Raw genomic sequence first — 25,156 nt, 5'->3', positions numbered from 1 at the left:
GGGAAGCCCAACTTGTGGCCCATCAATTGCCGGCCAACAAACTCCTGGTGTATGAGGATCTGAAAAGAACCATCTTGCAGCGGGACGGCCGTAGACCAGAGCAGCATCGCCAGCGCTTGCGGTCACTGATGTTGGGGGAGCATGGCCACCCATTTGCCTTCTCCCAACAGCTCCGTGATGCCTGCTGAGACTGGATGCTGGCTGAAGCTCACGACACCGAGGAGCTGCTTAATCTAGTGGTACTGGAGCAGTTCATCGCCCGGCTACCGTAAAGGACAATGGAGTGGGTCCAGTGCCACCAACCGGTGAGGCTGTCCAGCTGGCAGAACACCATATAATGGTGCATCCTCCCCTCCCACTCATCCCATTCCTGTTCCCCAGAAATGGGGAAATCCTTTACCAAAACCCATGTCCCAGTCCCATGGGCCTTTCACCCCATTGGCTTCCCCTAATCCTCTTTGTTCTCCCCCACAGGCTGGTGAATCCACTGCCATGGGTGTGGGCAAGAAGTCTGGGCCGGTCTGCTGGAGCTGCAGGGAACCTGGATATTTCCTGGACTGATGACATACGATGGAGGTGGAGACACTGATCCAGGTCCCTGACAGGCCACAGGCCACCCCGATCAAGCAGGAGCATACCTGTGCATATAAAGAGGGGTACATATCAAGCCTTGGTGGATTCAGGTTGTAATCAAACCTCCATTCACCAAAGCTTGACTCAGTCCGAGGCTTTGGATACACAGCCAGTGGGTGAAGGTAAGGTGTGTGCACGGGGATATTCACGATTACCCGTTAGTGATGGTCATAATTAAATTTCAGGGACAAAAGCATAGTGTCAAGGCAGTGGTTAGTCCCTGCCTCACCCATCCACTAATCTGGGGTACAAATTGTCCAGCATTTACTACATTATTGAGGGAAATTTGTGTGGATGGGTCTTGTAATAAAGTGTCTCGGTGTGCAGTTTGCAATTCACTGGCTGGGGAGGCGGAGCTGGTGCTGTCTACGTCAGCTCTGTGTCAAGATGATGCAAGGGAGGGGGAAGTCTTGGCTTCCCCAGCCCTTAGAGGATTCCCTGCAGGAGATTTCTCTCTGGAGCAGACGCGAGACGAGACCCTTAGGCATGCCTTTGACCAAGTGAAAGTGTTTGATGGTCAACGCCTCAAGCCAGACATTGCACTCGCATATCCGTATTTTTCAGTTATCAAGGATTGGTTGTATCGAGTGTCACAGGACGCTCAGACAAACGAAGATACAACCCAATTGTTAGTACCGAAGAGCCATCGGGAAATGTTAGTGTTACTCATTATAATGTTACTCATTATAATTTGATGGTGGGTCACTTAGGGCAGGAAAAAACACTGAACCCTCTAATGGCCAGTTTCTATTGGCCGGGCATTCATGGGGATATCCACAGGTGGTGTGTGGCATGCCGTGAATGTCAGCTGGTGAATTCGCCAGCCACCCCAAGAGCGCCATTGCACCCCCTTCAATTGATCGAGGTCCCCTTTGAACAAATTTGTATGGACCTCGTCAGGCCATTAGAGCGGACAGCACATGGGCATCATTTTGTGTTGGTTCTGGTGGACTATGCAATGTGATATCTGGAAGCAGTGCCTCTGCGCATCTCAGCACGTAGTGTTGTGGAGGCACTCTTCAGAATAATCTCCCAAGTGGGGATTCTGAAATAAATCCTCACTGATCAAGGCACAATGTTTATGTCATGCACTGTACAAATTACTAGGGATTAAATCGATTCGGACCAGCGTTCATCACCCCCAAATGGGTGGCTTGGTCAAACGATGTAATCAGACACTAAAAAATATGATTCGTAAGTTTGTGCACGAAGACGCTCGAAATTGGGATAAGTGGCTCGAGCCCCTATTATTTGTAGTTTGAGAGGTCCCGCAAGCCTTCCACGGGGTTCTCCCCATTTTAATTATTGTACGGGCATCGACCACACGGCGTGCCCGATGTCCTATGGGCAAATTATGAGGAGGGACCTTCAAACAGCAAAAATGAAATTCAATACGTTCTTGACCTGAGAGCAAATCTTATTTATCATATTGGGGCAATTAACACAGGAGAATTTGCTCCAGGCTCAAGAACGTCAATGGTGGCTGTATAATAGGGGTACTCGGCTACCTGAATTTACACTGGGAGATAAAGTTCTTGTAATACTCCCCACATCAAGCTCTAAATTATTTGCCAAGTGGCAAGGGCCCTTTGAGGTCAAACGGCAAGACAGAGAAATCAATTATGATGTTAAACGAATGGATAGAGGTGGAACACGTCAGATTTACCACCTCAATCTCCTAAAACCATGGAGAGAGGTGGTCCCTGTGACTTGGTGGTTCCAGAGAGGGAAGAGCTCAGGCTGGAGGTGAACTTAAAAGACACCGATCGAGTCAGCCCGGTCACTTGCGGAGACCACCTCTCACGGAGTTTGCCAGGTTGCAAGGAGAACTCTCCAACGTGTTCTCGCCTCTTCCTAGTCGTACGAATCTCATAGAGCACCATATCGAAACGACCCCAGGGGTAGTGGTACGCAGTCGTCCTGATTACCCAAACAAAAAGAGTGGTCTGGGAAGAATTAAAGGCCATGCTGGATATGGGGGTAATAGCAGAATCCAACAGTGACTGGGCCATTCCGGTGTTGTTGGTTCTGAAGAGTGACGGCTCGGTCTGGTTCTGTGTGAATTATAGAAAAGTCAATGCAGTGTCTAAGTTTGATACGTACCTGGTGCCTCAGATTGATGAACTGCTCGATCGGTTAGGCGCGTCTGGCTTTTTTCAACACTGGATTTGACAATGGGATATTGACAGATCCCCTTAGCTCCCATGTCCCATGAAAAAACTGCATTTTCCACATCGTTTGGCTTACACCAATTTGTCACCTTTTCGGTTTGTTCGGGGTCCCAGCTATGTTTCAGCGGCTCATGGACAGAATCCTCAGACCGCACGCTGCTTAAGCCGCTGCCTATCAAGATGACATCATGATTTTCAGTAATGATTGGCAGCAGCATCTGCAGCATTGGAGGACTGTCCTGAAGTTGTTGAGATGGGCAGGATTCACAGCAGACCCTAAGAAGTGTGCAATTGGATGAGTGGAAGTACGGTATCTGGGCTTCCACTTGGGTCATGGATGGATGCAGCCAAATTGTTAAGACCGCAGCAATTGCAGCCTGCCCAAGACCAAAGACCAAAAAGGAGATGAGACAGTTCCTAGGGCTGGCTGGCTATTATCTGAAGTTTGTGCCTAATTATTCGACCGTCGCCAGCTTGCTGACTAATCTTACTAAAAAAGGGGGCACAAGATCCGGTCCAGTTGACGGGGCCATGTCAGCAGGCGTTCATGCAAGTGAAATGCACTTGATGTAGGGGAAAATACATATTTGCACTCCACTGGGCCTTTGTAAGCTAAGGCATCCAAGCCTAGTACAGCTTGTGTTGTCAAGGAGTGTCAGAGGTGACAATGCGTAGTCTCCATGGTGGAAAACACCCCTTTCCCCCAACCTGGCACCCTGATCTGAGAGTAAATTGCACTACTGTTCAGGTCTGGTGGCTGGGGAGAAATAGGTGACATAACTCACTCCAGAAGAGAATTCAGTTTGCCAGGTTCAGCACTGGAAATGACCCAACTCCTCCTTGGTGATTTATGTATGCCATGCTCTGCTCTCTGAGCGGTTCAGGACATGAGACCTCTGATCTAAAGTCTTTCAGAGCCAAGAGGACTGCTAGCAGTTCCAGGCGATTTATGTGCCACACAGTTTGTACACCTGTCCAGGTGCAAAACACAGTACGTCCATTGCACAGGGCTCCCCAGCCTGTGTTGGACACATTCGTTGTGACAACTTTGCATCTGCGCATCTTGGTAAGCGTTTCTGATCAAATTTGGTACTCCTCCAAATAGCTTGCGTGGCTAATCAGTGGTGTATCTCTAGGAAGCATTGGTGAACATGTCGCCAGGCATGACGAGGAACCCTCTGGCTGAGCCAGCACTGGAGAGGTCTCATCCGTAGCAATCCTAGCGGGGTGACAGTGACTGCAGCAGCCATCAAACCCAGCGCTCGCTAAAAATGATGGAATGCCGTGGTTTTCCCTTGCATGAAATTCAAGTGTACATGAATGGACTGAATGTGTTCAGTCAAATGAGCCGACATGGCTAGCGAGTCAGGTTTCGTTCCTAGGGATCTCTTTGCTTGCATGCCTGTACCTCTGATTAAGGTAGTAACAGTCAATCTCCCAACTGTTCAGCGAGAACCTGGTTTAATTCAGTTTCAGAAGCAGATAAAATGCTGTTTTTTACCACTCAAGGGGAAATACAGACACCCTGCTCGTCCACTGAGCATGACCTCAGGTTCTCAGGTTCAGAGGCCTCCAGTGATATGGCATCACCCTCTTTGTCTGTGCCACCAAACGTCATCCAACCATGTGCATCAATCTCAGGGTGGAAGTCATCACGGGTAACCCTTACTAGAGAAAATGCTATATACGGGCAAGGCTTGTGCCGGTGACAAATCCTCAGAATTTCCATACTCTGTATCATACCCTCGCACCCTTCCCTTGTGTGGTCCCTCTGGAGACACAGAAGGAGCGAAAGCATGAGGGAAAGGCTTCCACTTTCTTAAAGAAAGCAAGCTGTGAGTGTAGCGTCCTGAGCTTTGTGCATTCACAGTGAACACAATCAGTCCCCATGAGCTTTGCTTCATCATAAGCTCGACCCAAGCATAAAAGTACCCATCAAACACGGAGATGTACTGCTCACATGGTGCAAAACACCTGCAAAGCATTGGTCATCTTTAAAAAGATATGTCAGCAAACATAGTCTTTTATTTTGCTTAAAATTTGCTGTTTTGTGAGTGCAGTATAAACACTGCAAACAGGGAAGTGCTTTTAAAGTGGTGTTTCTTGCATTGGAATGCAGCCGAGGGAAGAATATTTATATCAGAAAGACTCGAGATTGTTGGAATAAAGGCGAATGAAAGGATACTTATATAGTTTGGCATAAGCTCCGTCCTACAGTTCAGCACTCCAATGCTTCTTTGAACCTACCGGGGTGATGACAGCAGGGGATTGGAGTTTACCCCCATCCAGGACAGGACCTAAACTGGTGGAGATGGGGTGGGATGGGGGGAAAAACATGGAAGTACATGAACAATGAGAGGTAGCTGGCAGGCTTATAAAGTGGAGGCTGTATTGTGATTGGATGAGATGCCTGATAGAATGAATCCCAAGATCTTCCTACTAGAACCATGCTTATGCTTACATTTCTATCAGAAAGACTCAAGATTGTTGGAATACATGCGATCTAAAGGATACTAATATCATTTCACATAAGCCCCGTCCTACGGTTCAGCACTCTGATGCTTGCTTGAACTATCAGATCCTGCCTGGGGTGATGACGGCAGGGGAACGGAGCTTACCCCAAAAGGAATAGAACCTATTTTACACCTATGCCCCCAAAAGAAAAGACAAGACAAATGGATTGACTCAGGACAGCAACCCAGTCTTCGGAAGGTGAGGGGTGAATCTGAAAGAAGAAATAAATATGATTGATGAAAACATGACCTGTGTATGACTAAACAACATGTTACTATTGTGCCATACTCTACAAAGGGGAAGGGTGCTTATGAGAATTGTTGAGCCCTTGCAAACAGGTGAGCCTTGTTTGTGCAATATCTTTGCAGAGGGTGGACAATGCTGAATGAGCCCTTAGAAAAAGCAAACACTGTTTGTGCAAAACCTTGAAGGATATACAACATTTATGTTTGAACCCTTTGATAAGGGCGAACGTTAATGGCAATAGCTTTGCCAAGGGAAGAACTATGTTGTGCATGAGCTCTATGATAAGGATGACCTTGTTGTGTGATATCCTTTGCCGAAAGTTTAGTAACGTGTGATTATGAGCCCTCAGACGAAGGCTGCCGTTGTTTATGCAGTGTACTTTGAATTTGCCAATTGTGCATGAATTATGCAATGTTCCTGGCATGGTTTGTGCATTCCTATGCAATAGGATAAGCCATGCTTGCATTTACTGATGAACCCTTATGATAAAGGGGGCATGGTTCATGTGATATTTCCTTGCTGGTGGATAGCTATGCTTGCATCTGAAAGTTAATTGTACAATATCTTTGTCAGAGGATAAACAACATTGCGTTTGAGCCCTACTAAAAGGCCGACATTGTTGTGCAATACCCTTTACTGAAGATGATTAATGTTTGATATGAGCCCTCCGTCGAGGGTGGCCATTGTTTGTGCAATATCATTGCCAAAGGATAACAACTAAATGTGAGGGCCCTACGATAAGGGCAACGTTGTTGTGGAATACCCTTTGCCGAAATATAAATAACATTTGATTATGAGCCCTCCGACAAGGGTGGCCGATTTGGCTTTTATTGTTTGTATGTGAATAAATACAAGTACATTCCTAGTGTCCTAGTGCTTTGCCATGTGAAGGGAATTTAAATGCTTTTATATAAACCACATTTGCGGTGTCATGGGATGCTTAGAAGCACACCCGTAGACATGCCACAGTTGCTGCACCTAGATAGTGCAAATGTGCACTATTTAGGAGATGTACCGAGCCAATAGCAGAAAACACGGTTGCGGTGTCGTGGGATGCTTAGTAGCACGGCAGAAAGACAAGCTGCAGTTGCAGCGCCTGGATGGAACATTGCGCTGCCAGCACTGTTTTATCCCAATAAAGCATACAAATACCTTACTAACCTGCTACTAAATGTTATTTCCCCAACCACAAACTCATATAGTGAGCACATATGATGATGAACTAATGCAGAGAGCATTAATGGGGAGCTTCTGCTTTGACCACCAGATGCAGAAAATTAACTGTATGCAGAAACCTGAATAATGAAGCTTGGAATTCAAACATTGGTGAAAAAAAGCCCCTTTGTTTAGAAAGCTTCATGGTCCTATACTAATAAAACAATGAATAGCTCCAGTGTCCAATGGTAATACAAATCTCTCCACTGTAATGACTACAGATGCCTTTCATAAGATGAAACGTGTGACATAGCTGGATATGGGAACAATACCTTGATTTGATAATTTCTTGTATTTAGAGCACAATCTGTATTGTGCTGTTAATGAAATACAGAAATTCAATGAGCAATGCCTACCACTAGGTTTCAGAGGACACGTAGCAATGATGATTCTTCCCCTTTAAGGAAACGCGGATGTGGACATATGAGAAAAGAAAACACATGATTTGACATGCAATAGGAGCGAAAACACAACGCAAGAAGCATCAGTGAGAACCGAATGCTCTATTAAAATTTAATATTGCTACTTGAAGCCATATTGATGCATTATTATGCTTATGGTGAACAGAGGATTAAGAACATTGGAAGCAAAAAGCCTGAAACCCCATCTACTACCAGCTATTTGCATTGGCTCTGAAGGACATTTTTCATTTTGGACTGAAAGAGCTAGTCAAGTCTTTGATGTCACATGGCCAGATCACACAGACTTTGACACAGTTTATTGATTTTGATCTTATGCTGAGCGGATCAAGCTTTACTGTTGGAACTATGGAGAATGCCAGCACTCCTTCAGAGGAGTATATGCCAGAGTCCACCACCACACCTGCCACAGACCACGAGCCAGTGCCCATGCCTGCCACTGTCAACGAGCCAGCGCCCATGTTCTATAATTATTTTATTTTTTATAATTGAGGAAAAAAGGAATGATCAGGACAGATAAAACATGTTGCCAATAAACAGACAAACATTTTTTTCAACTTTATAAATGTTTATTATAGAAAATGACAGTATTCTGAATGAATATTAGGTGGCTAGCTTAAATGATGTGCACAGTCTAAAAAGTAAAACACTATATGTGCAACAGAGTGGAATACATTAAATGTGCACGTTATAGTGTCATGGGCTGAACCACCCTAAGATTTAAATCCTAGAATCACCCCTGGACTCAATCTGTGTTAAATAAATAAATACATAAAAACATTGATGTATCAGGTAGACTCTGGAACATTTGTTGTTTTTGATAATGAGTAATCTCACATCACAAATTTTCTTGATTTATAGCACAAGGATTCATCTCTATAATAGCATAGAAGGTGAAGTATGTAATTTTTTGGATGTTGAAATACTTTCTTGTATCCCAGCAAAATATGCAGTCAACTGAAAGTCATTCGATTGACTTCTAGAAAAGTACAAACACTTTGTAGTGCTATCAAAACATTGCTCTGTTTGTCTAAGCATACCAGAGCAATGTAACAACATTGATTCAACCAGTGACGTGAGTTTGGGTTCGGACTTTCTGTTAGTCTGACGATAGCAGATGGGGAGTCTTCAAGAAACCTATTTGAAAACAGTTATTATTTTTGCAGTTCTGTTTGGTTATTCTGTTGTAGCTGGGTAGAAATTACACATTTCACCTTTAATATTTTGACAGGACTGCCAAACTTAACTCTTTTGTCATGATAATCTACAGGAAATTGTGACCTAGGCGACAACTGTTTGAATGAGCCAACAGGGGGTGCTCACCGTGCAGTCTGTGTGGTTGACGGCAACTCTATACTGTAAAAAGCCACCGTCTTTCGATAAGACGTTAAACCGATGACTCTCTGTGGTCATTAAAAACCCCAGGGCACTTTTTGTAAAAGAGTAGGGCTGTAACCCCTAGTGTCCTGGTCAAATTCCCCCCATTGTCCCTTATCAGTCATGGCCTCCTATTTATCCCCCTTCATTGTCTCACTCTACTCTCACCTCTCTGCCAACAGCTGGTGTGTGGTGAGCATACTGGTGCACTATGGCTGCCGTTGCATCATCCAGGTGGATGCTGCACACTGGTGGTGGTTGAAGAGAACCCCTTGTTCACTATGTAAAGCACTTTGAGTTTAGTATTAGAAAAGCGCTCTATAAATGTAACGTTCATTCATTTCACAGATGCCTTAAAGATGTTTTCACAGAAGCTGATACGAACAGTGGGATTGGCTCACTGTGTTATGTCCACTGTACATTTAATCCACTTCTGTTCACATTACACAATCAGAATCAGGTGGCAAAACAGCAAAATTACTCCCCTGGAGCACTCTTCAAATGTGGGCTAAAGAGGCAGTTACTGCTCAGAGAAGCAAACAGAGGTTGAGAATGAGATGTTGAGTCAGTGTCTAGCATTTTGTCATAAACGCATTGCCTGGTTTCTGAGATGAACATGTAATAAATAGTGTTGTGGTAGTGTTTGCGAACAATTGTACCAAAAACATGAAAATATTGGTGTAAAATGTGAAGAGACTATAAGCACAGAACAGAAATATGTGCAGACCAGAGGTTGAGCTAGAAAATCCTTCATAGTCTGCTTTTATCCATCATTTTGGTTTATATTTCAAAAGGGCTACATTCAGGGGGTAGCATCCTTTATAATGATATATACCTGACAGTAAATATATGTTAGATTTTTTTTTTTTTTTAATGTACACCCCAAGAGAATGTGGTGAAACCAAGGAGTTCTACCTGTCAATCAACTGCTGAGCTAAAAACAAAATTTCTAAACCTTGGCTGTTACATGCCGCTTTAAAAGTAAATAACCGTTTGATCGGAAAATATGAAAATGTGCATACACAGTGTGGTGCTCAATGAGAAGGACAGAAGTATCCAATTGCAGAGTTTATTACATAAAGAAAGCCAAAAATAAAATGAAGACATGAACTAAACACACACTCACTGAAGATACATCCATAAATGGACAAGACCACACACTGAACACAGGAAACATGAGGGCTTAAATCTACATGAAACTAATGACAAACTAGAAACACCTGGGCAAGGGAAAGACAGGCAACAGGAAAACGGGAAACAAGAAATACAGGACTATCAAAATAAGAGTTTACACATAAAAGACACCATATGCATTACAGATAGATGCACAAGCTCACAGATCTCTTTCAGTGCGTCTGATATCAACATCAGTAACACGGTTGAGAAGCACACACATTTGAAGTTCAGTTTATACTGTTAGTCAGGGGCAGTTCTAAGGGCAAGGGACATCTAGGGCTTAGCCCAGAGACATCCATATATGCATCATAATACATGATATACACTTTAAAATATGTTTAAAAGTTAGATCGGCAAAGAGTCCATTTTTAAATGAAATCTTTCAATGTTGTTTGTTAAAAAATACAAAAAAGGTAACACTTTCTATGTATTTATAATGTATTATAAGGGTATTCTTAACACAATGTATGCATAATGCTTTATAATAAACAATATAATATGTTGTATTTTCTCATAAATAATTGTAAATACAGTTATATGTTATAATACATACCTATTTATGGTGATAACTTTTAAGAGTATACTGCATTATAACACACAATCAACACCACATTTTATCCACATTTATTTTAAGTTATAATGTATTATATGTCTCATAGTTATAATGTAATTATAAGTTTCATATTTTGACATTGTTCATTTAAGATCAAAACCTGGACAATACATTCCTACAACTTATGAGTGGTCTTTTACTGCTTTAAGTCAAATGACAAATGCAGTGTCTTCTTGCACACATCCACAAGGCTTTATGATGTGGTCATAATCATTTATAAGTAGTCTTTGTCTGCTTTAAGTAATAAATGCTACAGTAGGTATCTTTTTAAACAGCCATAAGATATTAAGTGGTTATAAGACACATTTACTTTAAGAAAAATATATTGTGATACTTAGAAAATAAGTAATAAAATCAACAAAACCACATAACATTCTTTCAGATGTAAAAGACTTATCTGCTTAAACTTGCTTACATTAAAATGAACATTGGCCTCAGAGAAAACACTCAAAAATGAACAAAGTAACAACTAAAGGCTAGGTACTGGCACTGTAAATGTTGATTTTTACTCATTTGTGCTCTGAGAATGTACAAAGTCACAAGAACCTTTATTATAAGGCATTAGGCATACATTATAATGTGTTAAGAATACCCTTAAAATGCATTGTGAAAACAGGTTTCATCTTGTGTTATAATGCATCGTGATCTTAAGTTATAACCACAAATAGGTATTATATTATAACTGTTGTTTCAATTATTTATGAGACAATACAACATATAAGGTTTATTATAGGGCATTATGCATACATTATAATGCGTTAAGAACACCCTTATAATGCATTATAAATACAGGCTTCATAGAAAGTGTTACCAAAGAAAATAAAAAATATATATATATATATATATATATATATATATATATATATATATATATATATATATATATATACACACACACAAATGAAATTTATGCCTGTGCATTGTCACGATCACGCCAGGCTCTCCCTCACTCACTTTCTCACTTTTCCTTCACACTCACCGGAATACTAATCATACACATCTGACACTCATCAGCCTCATCACCAGCACTATAAGAAGAGCACACACACCCTCAGTCATTGTCTGGCCTCGTCTGATGCTACAGACTACTTACCTTAGCCTACCTGCTACATGCTTCTATTGTATCCTACCAGCATTGTTACCTTGATCCAGTCATTCCAAGTCATCAAATCATCCAGCCATCCACACTGTCATCCAGTCTTCCCTTGTCTCCTCTTCTTCTCCATTGTGTTTGTGTGTGCGCTCTGGAAATCTGATCAGACCATCCTGCATTTCAAGAACCTCTCCATTGATCATCTTACCTGTTTAAATACTGTGTTCCAGCCAGGAACTAATCCTAATGATACTTTTCAAGAGCTTGTTGAAGTTTTAAGCCTCTCTCCTCTTCTGTTTCTTCACAGTCACAGAGCACTTCCTGGAACCACTTCGTCACCGGTGTTCACTGCCAGTCCCATGGTCAATCCAGCGCACTACTCTGGCTCGGTGGAGGACTGCAACGGCTTTCTGCTTCAATGTTCGCTCACCCTGGAAATGCAGCCACAGCGCTTCGCTACTGATAGAGCCAAAATAGCCTTCATCCTGTCATTACTTACAGGCAGAGCTCTACAATGGGCAGAATCCTTATGGAATCAAGCTAGTCCCGTCATGCAGTCGCTGGATTCATTGAACTTCCGTGAAGTTTTCGGACAACCCGCTGGTGACACCACAGTGAGTGAAAAATTAATTAAAATCCGTCAAGGAAAGGATAATATTCTTGATTACTTCCTCAAGTTCAGAACCCTTGCAGCAGCTAGAGGATGGAATGAACCAGCATTACTTACCACCTACCGTCAAGGGCTGAATCCAGTGCTGCGGCTGCAGCTCGCCACCTATGATAACACCATAGGGCTAGAGCGTTTCATTCAGTTATCCATTCGTGTGGCTCATCGAATGAGGGAATGTCTAGAAGACCTTGCAGTCACTCCCCACTACCCGCCAGCCAGTTCCGTCAGCTCCTCCAGAACCAGTCTCAGTACCCATGCAAGTGGATGCGTTTCACCTCTCCCCTGCAGAAAGACTTCACCGGCTGACCTAGCATCTTTGCCTATATTGCGGAGCTGAGGGACACGTAAAATCCTTGTGTCCTGTCCGACCTCCATTACCAGGGGTGAGTGTTGTTTTTTCCCCCTCAGTAAATAGTAAACCACTTACTACCACTGTAACGCTTACTGCCTTTGATGTGTCATCCACAGTCACTGCTCTCCTCGACTCTGGGTCAGCCGGCAATTTTTTCTCGGGAGCGCTATGCCAAAGGCTCTAGCTCAAAAAGGAACCCTGCTCGTCTGAATACTTCATCCAATCCATAATCGGAAAACCCCTGGGGAGAGGCATCATCAAGAACTGTGCCGGTCCCTTGCAACTTCAAGTTGGCAACCAACCTGAAGTGGGGCTCCACCTGTCATGCTACCTGCTATCCATGCCTGCCTGTGACCAAACGTCTACGTTCACCTGTGTTGCAGATATACTCAACTTCCATTGAAAGCCCTCCAGATCAACTATCTGTGGTCATTCCTGCATGTTACGCCCACTTCCAGAATGTCTTCTGCCCGAGACAAGTCTCTCAGTTACCACCACACCGACCATGGGACTGTGCTATTGACCTGATTCCTGGTGAACCAGTGCCCAGAGGTAAAATATATCCATTATCTCTAACGGAACAGCAAGCCATGGTGACTGAGGCTCTCAAGCAGGGCTACATAAGACATTCCACATCTCCTGCTGTTTCCAGTTTCTTCTTTGTGGCCAAGAAGGATGGAGGTTTGCAGCCCTGCATCGACTACAGATCTCTAAATAAAATCACAGTCAAGTTCTGATACCCACTTCCCCTTGTCCCTGCTGCACTGGAACAGTTGCGTGGAGCTACACTTTTCAGCAAGCTTGACCTGCACAGAGCCTACAATCTGATCTGGATCCGGAGTGGGGACGAATGGAAGACTGCCTTTGTGACCCCTACTGGCCACTATGAATTCCGGGTCATGCCGTACGGCCTGCTCAACGCCCCCTCCGTGTTCCAGGGATTCATGAACAAGGTGTTCTGGGAGTACCACCATCGCTTCGTCCTGGTCTACATTGATGACATCCTGGTATACTCCCAGAACGAGGCCGAACATCGCCACCACGTTCAACTAGTGCTCGCCAAGCTGAGGGAGTACCTTAAGGCTGAGAAATGTTCGTTCCACCAGAGCTCCACCCAGTTCCTTGGTTACATCATCAGTGCAGAGCGCATCAAGATGGATGAGGGGAAGGTGGAAGCCATCAAAGCCTGGCCTGAACCCACCACCAAAGAACTTCAGCGCTTCCTTGGGTTTGCTAACTTCTATCAACGATTCATACAAAATTACAGCCAAGTCACAGCTCCTCTGACCTCCCTCCTAAAGAACAAGCCCAAATCTCTATCCTGGTCACCTGAGGCCACCCACGCCTTCAACCAGTTAAAGATAGCCTTCACATCTCCTCCACTGCTCCGCCATCCTGACCCAGAAAGACCCTTCATTGTTGAGGTGGATGCCTCCACCTCGGGCGTGGGTGCTATCCTCTCACAGCAGCAAGGGAAGTGCATACTTCTCCAAAAAAACTCAACCCGGCTGAGCAAAATTATGACATTGGCAACAGAGAACTCATAACCATCAAATTAGCTCTGGAAGAGTGGTGGTACGTGACAAGCATGAAATTAGTTGTATTAAACTTTTCGAATTAGTGGTTGCGAGCCAGCTCCATTTATACCATATGTCCGGGGGAGTGGCATGCAAATTCCAATCGCCAATTCTCATTGGCCTTTTCTCAAAGATTAGAGGTGTTTTGGGCTCCCAAGTGCGACCCCTAGTGTCAATACATCGACACAACGTCTCGTTTCCTCCATCAGGGAATGGAGGTTTCAACAGTAACCAAGACGTTATATTTCCAGAGTTGTGTATACAATCCTCAGATGATTTCTCATAATATCCAATTACACATTCATCTTATTTTACAGATAAAGAAATACTGTTTAACTAGATCAAGGGAGCTTCTTACCATGAAGAGAGCTTGGCAAATCTATTCATTCTCTGAAATTGCATATCTACAGCATGACATCATATCCTGTTGCCAACATTTGTTGCAGGGTCAGAAGTCATTTCACATTCTGATACTTAATCCTTGGCAGCAGAATTAGCTGTAATAATTAATTGCTGAAGCAATGTTGAACGAAAAGCAATTTTCATCTTTTTGATGGTCACAGTATAGAACAATTAAATTGATGCTTTTATCACAAGTCTATTATTTTTAACTCAATATATAAACATTCACAGCTCAGAACTAGGATGCACCTGTTTTTGACTCTGTTTGTCTATTTCATAATGCACCATGGGAGTCAACCTCTTATTTCAGTGCTAGGAGAGTGTATCGAGGGTGCATTCCAAGACAACAAACAATTTTTGTACTTAGCAGAAAAATCAGACTAGCCCCCTTGTAGAAGGATAGGATGTATGTTTACAAAGTAATGAGGGAATGTAATCTGGCCCCAGGCTGGAAGGCATTAATTCTACATTTGTGCAACAAATTTCAAATGATCTCTTAAATATCAGATTAATCTCAGCATTCTTTAGTTTATTATTTGTTGAGCTCCAAGGACAAACAACTAGACAACTCAAGATCACAATGGATATTAAAACAGCAAAGAGTTTAATTAAATATTGAATAGAGAATCTGTACAAGAATTTTTTTATACACAATAATGACCTGTATGTTAGGCATGAAAAGAGGTAACAGGTAGCAGTGCAGTGCAGCAGTTCACACAATCAGTTTTAGTTAACTGTAGTGTTTATAACTGGAATAACTGCTGAAAGACTTGATGGCATAAAGGAGGGCTTATTTTTGTGAAATAGATAAATTATACCACATTCTGCTTTAAATTATTTTTGTTTAAATGTGTGGACTGTATTATGCGGAATAAATATATACTTTTCATATAATCTGTGTCATGATTATTCATATGTTGTGTAATATCGTGGCACTTAATAGTACATATTACGGTTAGTCATGACAATAATGATTTCTATGCCTGGAGACAGCTAGGAAAATGGTTTTCCTTTTGTCGTAAAGTTAATTATCCTTACTGTTGAGAAAACCTGATATGCATGTATCAAATTAAGAAAGACCAGTTTTCAAAATGTTAATTATGAACACATTTTTTTAGAATATCCAATGTTACAATGTAAAACTAAAAGAATGTACAGTTTACTGTATAGCAATGGTTCTCAACTGGTTTTGCTTCAGGGCACAGATTTTACATTTTATATTTGGGCATCAAGTGACAAAGCAACATAGTACCAAAATTGTTTGTCAATATAATTATAAACAAAAATGTATTTAAAACCAAATATTGGAATGTTTTAATATTACCATGAACTGCATAGGTCTAACAATGAGCAAAATTATTAAATATGTCTTTTGAATTTCAATGGTTTATTGAAAACTGGTAAGCAGCCAACAATTCACAGCACAAAACATACAGTATATAACACACTGTGGTCGACACAAACTTTGTAGTTTGTGTAGTATCTTTTACTTTGTGTAGTTTTGTTAATGGTTTTCAATGATAAGGGCATATCGTGCAACCTGACCATGTTGGCATCTGTCTAATTTGGTTAACTTTCAACAAGTGATAGATAAATTTGTGCCAAAAAAACTTCTGATTGAAATCACATCATTTGATGTCAACAACAAAATATGGGAATATGTTTTTTTTTACTCCCTTTTAAAAGCTGATAAGCCTGTTTTAGCTATCCTACCTATGCACAATTATATGCTGAGTTGCATTTTTATCATTTGCATTTAGCTGTGTTTTTCCCCTGCTGTCCACGACCCTATCATAACAGACCTGAGACTCATTTTTGGTCTGTGTCTGTGACCCACCAGTTGAGGACCACTCCTGTTAAAATGAAGAAGTATACTCACAACACAATCCCTTTACATATCACACAATTGTGACTTTTTAAATATTATTCAAAGTTAATCTTTTAAATGATTATTAAAGACAACAACCACTATAGTCTCTGTGTCAGTCTTTAAAGGAATATTCCGGGTTCAATACAAGTTAAGCTCAATCAGCAACATTTGACATAATATTGATTACCACAAAAATCAATTTTTAATAAAAGCTAAAATCTGGGTTACAGTGAGGCACTTACAATGGAAGTGAATGGGGCCAATTTTTTAACATTAAAATATTCACTTTTTCAAAAGAATAGCCACAAGACACAAACAATATGTGTGAAAACATGATTTTAGTGTGATAAAATAACATACTAAACTTTTCTGTGTAAAGTTACAGCCAATTTTACAACTTTGTTGCCATGACGTTTAGGGCCACCGCTAGCCAAACTGATGCCCTACGCAGAACTCTATGATCGGGGGTCTGAAACTACTACCAGGTCCTTGAATAACATATTAAGCTGGCTCTACACCAGCAGACTCAGAACAACTCAATTTGGGTGGGGGTGTCACACTTAATGACTGTTTTCGCTAATCTTGCCCTCCTAGTCAGTGAGCCTGTCACATTTACAGATTAAAAACGTTGGGAAGGTGTCACACATAATGACTGCCTTTGACTTTGTTCTGTGCCTTATCACTACAGTAGTAGTATAAATATTAATAACAACCTGGCTACTCATAATCGTTATTGTATATTTAAATGGTTCCTTACCATGTACATTGAGTTCGGCAGCAATTTCCAATCACTTATTTTTCTTTTAATAGTCTATCATGATATGACATATGAGATATGTCATACAAACATACAGTACATGCTGTCTCCAAAGAGCAATAAACTTCTCCATAAGCACTGTCCAGGAGCGCTTTCCAGACACCATGCTTTGTCTGCAGAAAAAAAGCCCTCCAGCAAAAAAACACTTTATACATGAACTACACACATTGATCACTGCCTTGGTGGCGTTTTCCCACCCCACCCACAGCCAGTGATAATTTCAAGCAAGCCTGATTTGTATATTCAGTGTTTCAATGTATTAACTCAGCTGGGAGTCTGTCTCCCACTGTCTGGCAGTGATTATGTTAATGAAACTAACACCTGAAAATCATTGGAAAAATCAGCTCGTGCAGAGCCAGCTTTACGTGCAGGTGAGGGCAGCCGGTGGAGTTTCTGATGCCTCCCTAGGGTAAGATGGTGCCCCCCTAGGGAGTTGGTGCCCTACGCAGACTGCGTAATATGCGTACCGATGATGATGCAATGTCAACAAACCCTAAAATCCTAAAACAACTGTAAATTTAAACAACTTTTCCGCTCAAATAATACATGAGTTTTAACAGAAGAATTAATGTAAGTGCTTTAATAAAATAATAAGCTTCACATTTCTGCCTTTAAACCCTCCAAAAATTGGCTCTATTCACTTCCATTGCAAGTGCCTCACTGTAACCTCAATTTTTGCTTCTTTTTTTTTTTTTTTTAAAGAAAAGGGTGGACAAGTCCAAATTAATTTTTGTGGTAATCAGCATTATGTCACAAATGCTGTCGACTGAGCTTAACTTGTATTGAACCCTGATTATTCCTTTAAGGTTATCACACTACACATAATTACCTCACAGACTTGCAGAGACAAGGTAATGAACACACTGATCTCTGGATATGGTATGTAAAAACTTCACTTAATGGCTCTGTGACCATCCATCAAACCTGACAAGCATGTTTGCATTGGAAGTCAGATCTTAGCGGCCAGTGGCAACAACATTCCCAAATTCAGACCCACGCACACATCTCAAATAAGTGTGACTGAGCACACAGTCTCTTTGAAGATGGCAATCAATGGATTGCTAATCAGTAGAGTTTGGAAAATGTCCCTTATTATAAGCCACACTGAGATTAGTTTGCTTGAATGCTGTTATGTAATACTTTCACGATGACAGCATAACTACTCTCCCAAATATGCATTGATCCTGCCTGCTGCTCTCAGTAATGGAATTCCAATGGTCTTCCCTTTGGACAGACATTAACCTTTTCTCTAAGGTGATTATCCATGTGTTGGGACAGAGGAATGGATAGGCAGTCCAACAGATAAGTAAAAAAAAAAAAAAAAAAGTGCTGGTGCTGCAGATGCTCATGTTGACTTCTCCCTGCTGAAGGACAACAAAGATAAACAGACTATTAATGGGTGAAAATACCTAAATAAAAAAAATATTGTAGAAATAGTGTAATTCTGTATTCACATTGCATCCTGTACTTAAAAGTACAGTAATAATTACTGTAATTACAAGCTGTTTACGTCCTCTGATTCAGAAACTATTTGTTTCTATGGCAATGCTTTTAAGGCTAAAAGAGATCCATGTGCAGCTTTGTTGTTGATGACAGTAACATATTAATCAATACAGTAATTAGTTAATTCACTCCTATATGTACCTGAAAAATGTTTAAGAACAAAGAACCGCATGTAACGTTATCTATAATTACATTTATCCTATAGAAATATGTGTGAACCAAAAAAAACTGTCAAGGCTGCTGCCTTTGTGGTTCTTTTTACATGGCATTCACAACTGTCAAGATGGAGTATTCATATTTGTAACTACAAGTTTGATGAACATGTGAATGGTTTTTATAAGTTGGAAACTCATAATTGCAGTAATTTCACCATGAAATGTTGGAAATGTAAAAAAATTCTTAATACAACAATTACACTGTGGGTGTGGAACTTAATGAGCGAAGTTTATGTTTGAAAGTTAAAGTGATACATATTGGGTGAAGTTAATGTGATTAAGACAAAAAAAAATTGTCTTGTTAAATTTATGGTAAAAAAGTGCCAACTATGTCTGAACTTTTTTTTTTTAATATTTATCGTAAAGTTACTGCGTATGCCATTAAATTATTTAGGGCTCTGTTTTAAGACCACTGTGTCTTAAGCACAGTGCTACTGTATGCGATCCCAGCAAACATGAGATGTCAGCCAGATGTGTAGATCATGTCTATATTGTGTCATTCGGTCCAAGACCATATCTGTATGTCTGCACGACGTGCATATCAGGTTCATTATCTGGACGTCTGACTACGACCCCTCTTAGACGTAGATATGATGTTCAACATTTGAACGCCTGGCTAGGAATTATTTTGGATGTCTGTGGACATGTGGGACAGGTGCAGAAAATCGACATATATATTCAGTTCAGAAGTTGCAATGTCAGTTGCGGTGTAGTACAGCATAAATTAACTTTTTTATTATTATTATCGTGACAGTCTTATGAGTTACTTGTTATTTTTGTTTAAAGTTATTGGTTTAATTGTTGTCCACTGCAGTTTCACTTTTGTTTTCCTGATTTTTGGGAAGAGTCTGTACAGTTGCTTTGCAACTTCAAATGAAAATTTGAATTAAAGTGAGTTTTAATTGCATGCAGCATAAGAGTGTTTATTTGGTCCAGAAGCAGTATAAATTACATCTAAAATGAGTCTGCAGTTGACATTATAAGACGCTGAAAAGACATCCACAATGACCCCATTTGAACTAATTTTTAACCTTGTAAAGAGGTCATGTGGATGTCAACATTGGACGTTCAAAGGACGTCATAAAAAGACGTCATAAAAACTTTCATTCTGGCTCCTCAGGAGACGTCTTTTTAACGTGCAGCAAAGACATCCAAAAGAGGTCTTTTGGACATATCTTTGCTCAGTGGGATACGTCACACGTGCAAAGTCAGAGGGCATGGCCATGAAGTTGGTATGTTTGTGCAAGCATGTGGTAAGTCTAGGCGTAAGTGGGTTGGCAAAATCGTGCGTGCAAAGCGCAGGCGATAAATGAAGGCAGCCCATCATAACGATGGTAACTAGCGTAAATGGGTTGTATGCAAAGGTGTCGATTTATGTTCTTGCAGCTGGGTGCCCTAAACGTTCGAGAGAAACCAAGATTTGATACATGGTGACTAGTAAAGGATATACTTAACACAGTGAAGTTTAAAGTTTTAGGATTCATATTTGAAATAAGAGTACTTAGATTAGTTTAAAATTAAGAAAAACATGAAGAAAAGAGAGAGTAAAGATGCAGCATTTCAGTGTCACTGTAAATGAACATCGACCAATAAAACACAAAGCATAGACTTTGGACTATTGAAAGTTGGCTGACTGTCCCGCTGAAATAAAACACACACACACACACACACACACACACAAAAACATAGTAACCATGTCCTTCTTGAATGTCAGTTATACCTCTATGACACTCTTCATACGCATGGAAAAAGGTGGTGCTCGTCGGGACTCATTAGATGTAGGCTCTGTTAAATAACAGAGAATCTAAGTACACATGACAGCAAATCAATGCCAATAATCAGCGCGTGTTATTGACACTCATACATGCGATAGATTAAAGCCACGCGAGGAAAAAGGAAGAACTCGAGCTCGTTTTAAACCCTCGCGTGCATTACTGACACTCGTGCACGGTAGTTTATTACAGCGCGTGGAAACGGGAAGAACCCACACGCTCGTTTTAAACACTCGCGCACTAAATCTCATGCGCAATGCAGTACAAGCTCTCGTGCGAGAAGAAACCTCTACCACACCTTTTAATTTTGTCAGTCGTGGGGCGGGCTCTTGATGTTTTGTGTGTAACCTCAAATATAATTGATTATTCCCTTTTCCCGGAAATCAGTAGTGATTGGCTCCTTTTATTATGAAGAACCATAACAATCTCACCTGTTATAGACCCTTTTCACACTTAAGCTGTGTCTCGTTTCGAAGGCTATGTGCTAGGTAGGACGCGTCCTTTGAAGGCTGCAGTATACAGAGTGTCCTCCTTTAAACAAGCCTTGTTTAAACTAGATGGACTTGGTAGGACAAACGGAAACGGAACGTAACATGGTTGCTATGACAGCACGCCACTCTTTAACAAGCAGGAGCGCTTTGAGTGAGAAGGGAAAGTCCCTTTCGAAGGGAATGTATGAGGTACATTTTAGGAGAGTTATAATGATGTAAAGAGAAAAGAAATGACATTTTACAAGTGTACTTTTAGTCTAATACTTTATTTTAATTATATATTAATATAATTATACATATTTCATACTCTGCACCCATCTACTGAGGTACTTCAACTTGGGAATTAACGTTCCTTGCATTTGAACATCATATTTACGGGCAAATCGGCGTAATTTTTTTTTAGACATTTCCGTTGAAGCAAAGAATTGTGGGTTATAAGTGCCCACGAAGGATACACCTCATGCATCCTCCGAATTTCCGTGAAAGAAGGTCACATTCGAAGGCTGCATTCAAAGTGTCCTACTCGCTTTTCTGAAATGAGACAGCCTCGATGACATATGCAGCCGACAAACGCGACCTCCGGAGGGCGCAGCCTTCCAAACGAGACACAGCCTTAGGGTTCTGGAACGCGGAAGTAAACGATTGCAGGGTAAACTTTGACAATGGTGAATGGGAGACCACAGCAACTATTATTTTCACTTACCCATTTGCTCCAAGAGCAAAAGAAAAAAATCCACTATTACATTTGAATGGCTTTCCAGAATAAAAATAAAAATAGAGAGCAGTGAATTAAGATTCCAAATTTATTGTCACTCTCTCAGCAGCTGTAATTGAAACCCCCTCGCAGCTGTGGTAATTCTTTTTTTATATATATATATTATTAGTCCAGGGTAATATAACACAAAGAATAATGTTATAAACTTACACTCAATATTTAAAAAAATTACCATATATAAAAGTTTGCTAGATTTACGCTGCTAAATAAGGCGGAAACGCGTCATCACAGTCTGTGAAACAGGTCTATTCGTGAGACATGACTTCATCAAGGGACCCTCTGCATGTGAGTCATTAGGCTCGTTTAAGATGAGCAAGTTCTATGCAGAACCGATCTCCGGTGATCAGCGGCAGGAGCATGCCGGTTACAAATCTGTCTGACTTGCTGTGATGGCATGGTGACGTTGTCAGTAGTGCAGGATGGAAGACCCAAATGCAAGCATGAAATAATGAGTTTTATTTAACTGAAAATTAAAACAGAACAAAAACTCTAACGATGGAGAAAAAAACAGGAACATAAACAAAAATACAAACACTGGCTAAGGCAGAACAGGACTAGAAAACATGATTGAAAACGGTTACTAACAAAACGATCCAACACAGAACAGAGCACACGAGGGAACAATTAAGAGGGAGAAATCAAGAGGTAAAAGGGGAAGGCAGGTGAAACACATTAACAAATAACCAGATGGATAACAAGGCAACGAGAGGGCGGGGTTATCACTGAAGACAGACACCAATGCACAAGGGAATGAGAAAAACACAAACCCAAGTGCATTCACTCAGCACGAGACAAAACACAAGTGCCTGGACTCTGCCACAGAGTGAATAAACTGAACCAACCGAAGTGGCTGAATCCAGACACAATACACAAAACAGACAAAGAACACGTACATGTCAGGGCTCTGCCACAAATGGGGGAAAAAAACCAAACTAAGGGCAGAATCCTGACAGATGTATGCAAAAAAAGACTTGTGGGGGCGAGTCACGCACAGTTGTAAGAGCCAGGCCAGTTTTTTTTCCAGCTGCGCAGACTGCAAGCATGATAGGAAATGACTTGCTGACGAAATGACTTGCTGACGACATAAGCTTAATGCTCATTGGATTAAACACCCGTGATGTTTAATTCTCTTCTAAAAATGTTTAATTTTTTATCTCTAATATCATCAAGGTTGCTGCAGAGTTTTTAAAATCAAATTTAAGACTTTTTAATACCTCTTTCAAGACCTGAACAAATAAAATTAATAACGTATCCCCATATCAAAACAAACAAACACAATCTCACAATAAATCATGTATCAGAGACTCTTAAACTGGCAGGGGCACACATTCAACATGGCATTAACATTGCTTATCAGTAAAAGAGGGTAGGCTATATGCAAGTTTAAAATACTCAAGACATGTTTTCCACATAAATATCACACTAAAATTGGTTTATGTACCATTATATAAATAGATACAAATTAGAGGTCGACCGATATTGGATTGTGCTGATTTGATAATGTGTTGAAATTATAATCTGCCAATAGTTTTTTAAAATTGGTAGCCTATATTAAATGTTCTTAGTCTTTTCTTCCTGTATGGAGAGGGCCAGACAGAGGCTACAAGAGCCCAAATTTAATTAAATTTCAGATCACATTGCAGATTGCAGGGTGGTTGCAGATTAGATTCATAGCATTGAACTTTTAACTTTAAAGGCACTTTAGCTTTGAAATACACCAGGGACTCTTATTTTGAAATGCTTGCGCATCATTGCTTCCAGCTGCTCATTCAAACAAATAAGGGATATAAAATGCGCACTCCTACGATAAGCTTTACATTTTACATAAACAATTAAATGTAAACATTGTCATATTTCATCAACACTATATCATCATCATCATCAACAGTTGATTTTTAGTGATCGCTTGTCATAAATTTCCGAAATGGTTTAATGATTGTGAACTGCTCTGCAACAGCTGAAAACACTCACAATTTTCATTTTAAAGCAACAGAATTTAAATTATATCCACTTTATCAGCAACAGCACATGAACATGAATCCCACGATATCTGCCTTTGATCTCTTAGATGTCTGATCCACTATGAAATGTGTGAATTGTCCAACTTGACAGCACATATTTCACTCCTCTCCTGACTCCAGCCATCTACTCTCTACTTTCAGGCGAGGCGTTTGGCATCTCAATCGGGCCTATTATTACTTTATTTGTTGCTTTTTTTCATTTAACAGGGCTGATTTCATACTATATAATGTTTATCTTTGCCAGACACTTAAAAACAGTAAGTTTACTACAGTTTACTAGCTAGCTGTTGCATTCTTGTGATGTTAGATAGAACTACATAGAACAATTTATCTTTTATAAATTGTATTACTCCAGTAATAAGACTCCAGTAATAAGTGGCAAATCGAGACAGTCGATTCAGCAAGATAGCTGATCAGCAGGGGAGGTACGTGCACATTATTTGTTTTATATGGTCATCTGCTTGACATTGTACATGTACTGCAGTATCTTGGCTCATGTCTGTCTTAGGCATATGCTGTATTTCAGTTAGCCAATAGGACATTTTTATCATTCAGTAATGATAAACCATGGTTTACAGGAAAACTCAGACAGCTTCGTCATGTCAAAGAGGATGCTTACAGAAGTGAGGATGAAATATTGTACAATCAGGCCAAGAACACACTGACTAAGGAAATCAGAGTGGTTAAAAGAAGCTACTCTGAAAAGCTGAAAAACTGTTTTCAGCCAATGATCTGCATCTGTGTGGAAAGGCCTAAAAAGCATTACTAAGTATATGACACCTCCCTCTCGCTCTGTAGAGAGGCAACTAATGGCTGGTAAACTGAATGTGTTTTACTGCAGGTTTGAAAAGCCCAGTCTCACACCCTTCCCCCGCTCTGATCTTCACTTCACACACCAACACCTCGTGGAACCCTCCCTCCTCCCCCCTCCTGCTACTCAATCTGCATTTATAATCTGAGAAGGATGTGTGCCAGGTCTTTCGGAAACAAAAGACTAGGAAATCTTCAGGCTCAGATGGTGTTTCACCTGCCTGTCTGAAAGTCTGCTCTAACCAACTAGCCCCCATCTTCACACAGATCTTCAATAGATCACTGGAGCAGTGTGAAGTTCCATGCTGGTTCAAATGCTCTACCATCATTCCTGTCCCCAAAATCACAGGACTAAATGACAACAGACCTGTCGCTCTCACGTCTGTGGTCATGAAGTCATTTGAGAGACTGGTTTTGAACCTGA

General features: G+C 40.9%; 1 protein-coding gene across 4 annotated transcripts in view; it reads right to left on the bottom strand.

Moving 5' to 3' along the window:
* The window catches only part of LOC127428306 (endothelin-3), a 100,638-nt gene that overhangs the window by 62,940 nt on the left and 12,542 nt on the right, over positions 1 to 25,156 (bottom strand). The window contains exon 4 of one of the 4 annotated variants that reach the window (XM_051676593.1): positions 15,040 to 18,509. The exons of the other annotated variants lie outside the window; for them this stretch is intronic. Within the exon in view, the coding sequence (XP_051532553.1) occupies positions 18,491 to 18,509 (19 nt within the window). The 3' untranslated portion in view covers positions 15,040 to 18,490. Of the gene's footprint in view, positions 1 to 15,039; positions 18,510 to 25,156 lie in introns of those variants that run through there. 4 annotated transcript variants of the gene reach the window in all.

This window comes from Myxocyprinus asiaticus, chromosome 37 (genome assembly GCF_019703515.2).
Source record: "Myxocyprinus asiaticus isolate MX2 ecotype Aquarium Trade chromosome 37, UBuf_Myxa_2, whole genome shotgun sequence".
Classification (NCBI taxonomy): Eukaryota; Metazoa; Chordata; class Actinopteri; order Cypriniformes; family Catostomidae; genus Myxocyprinus; species Myxocyprinus asiaticus.
This window is presented reverse-complemented; position numbering and strand designations above follow the sequence as displayed.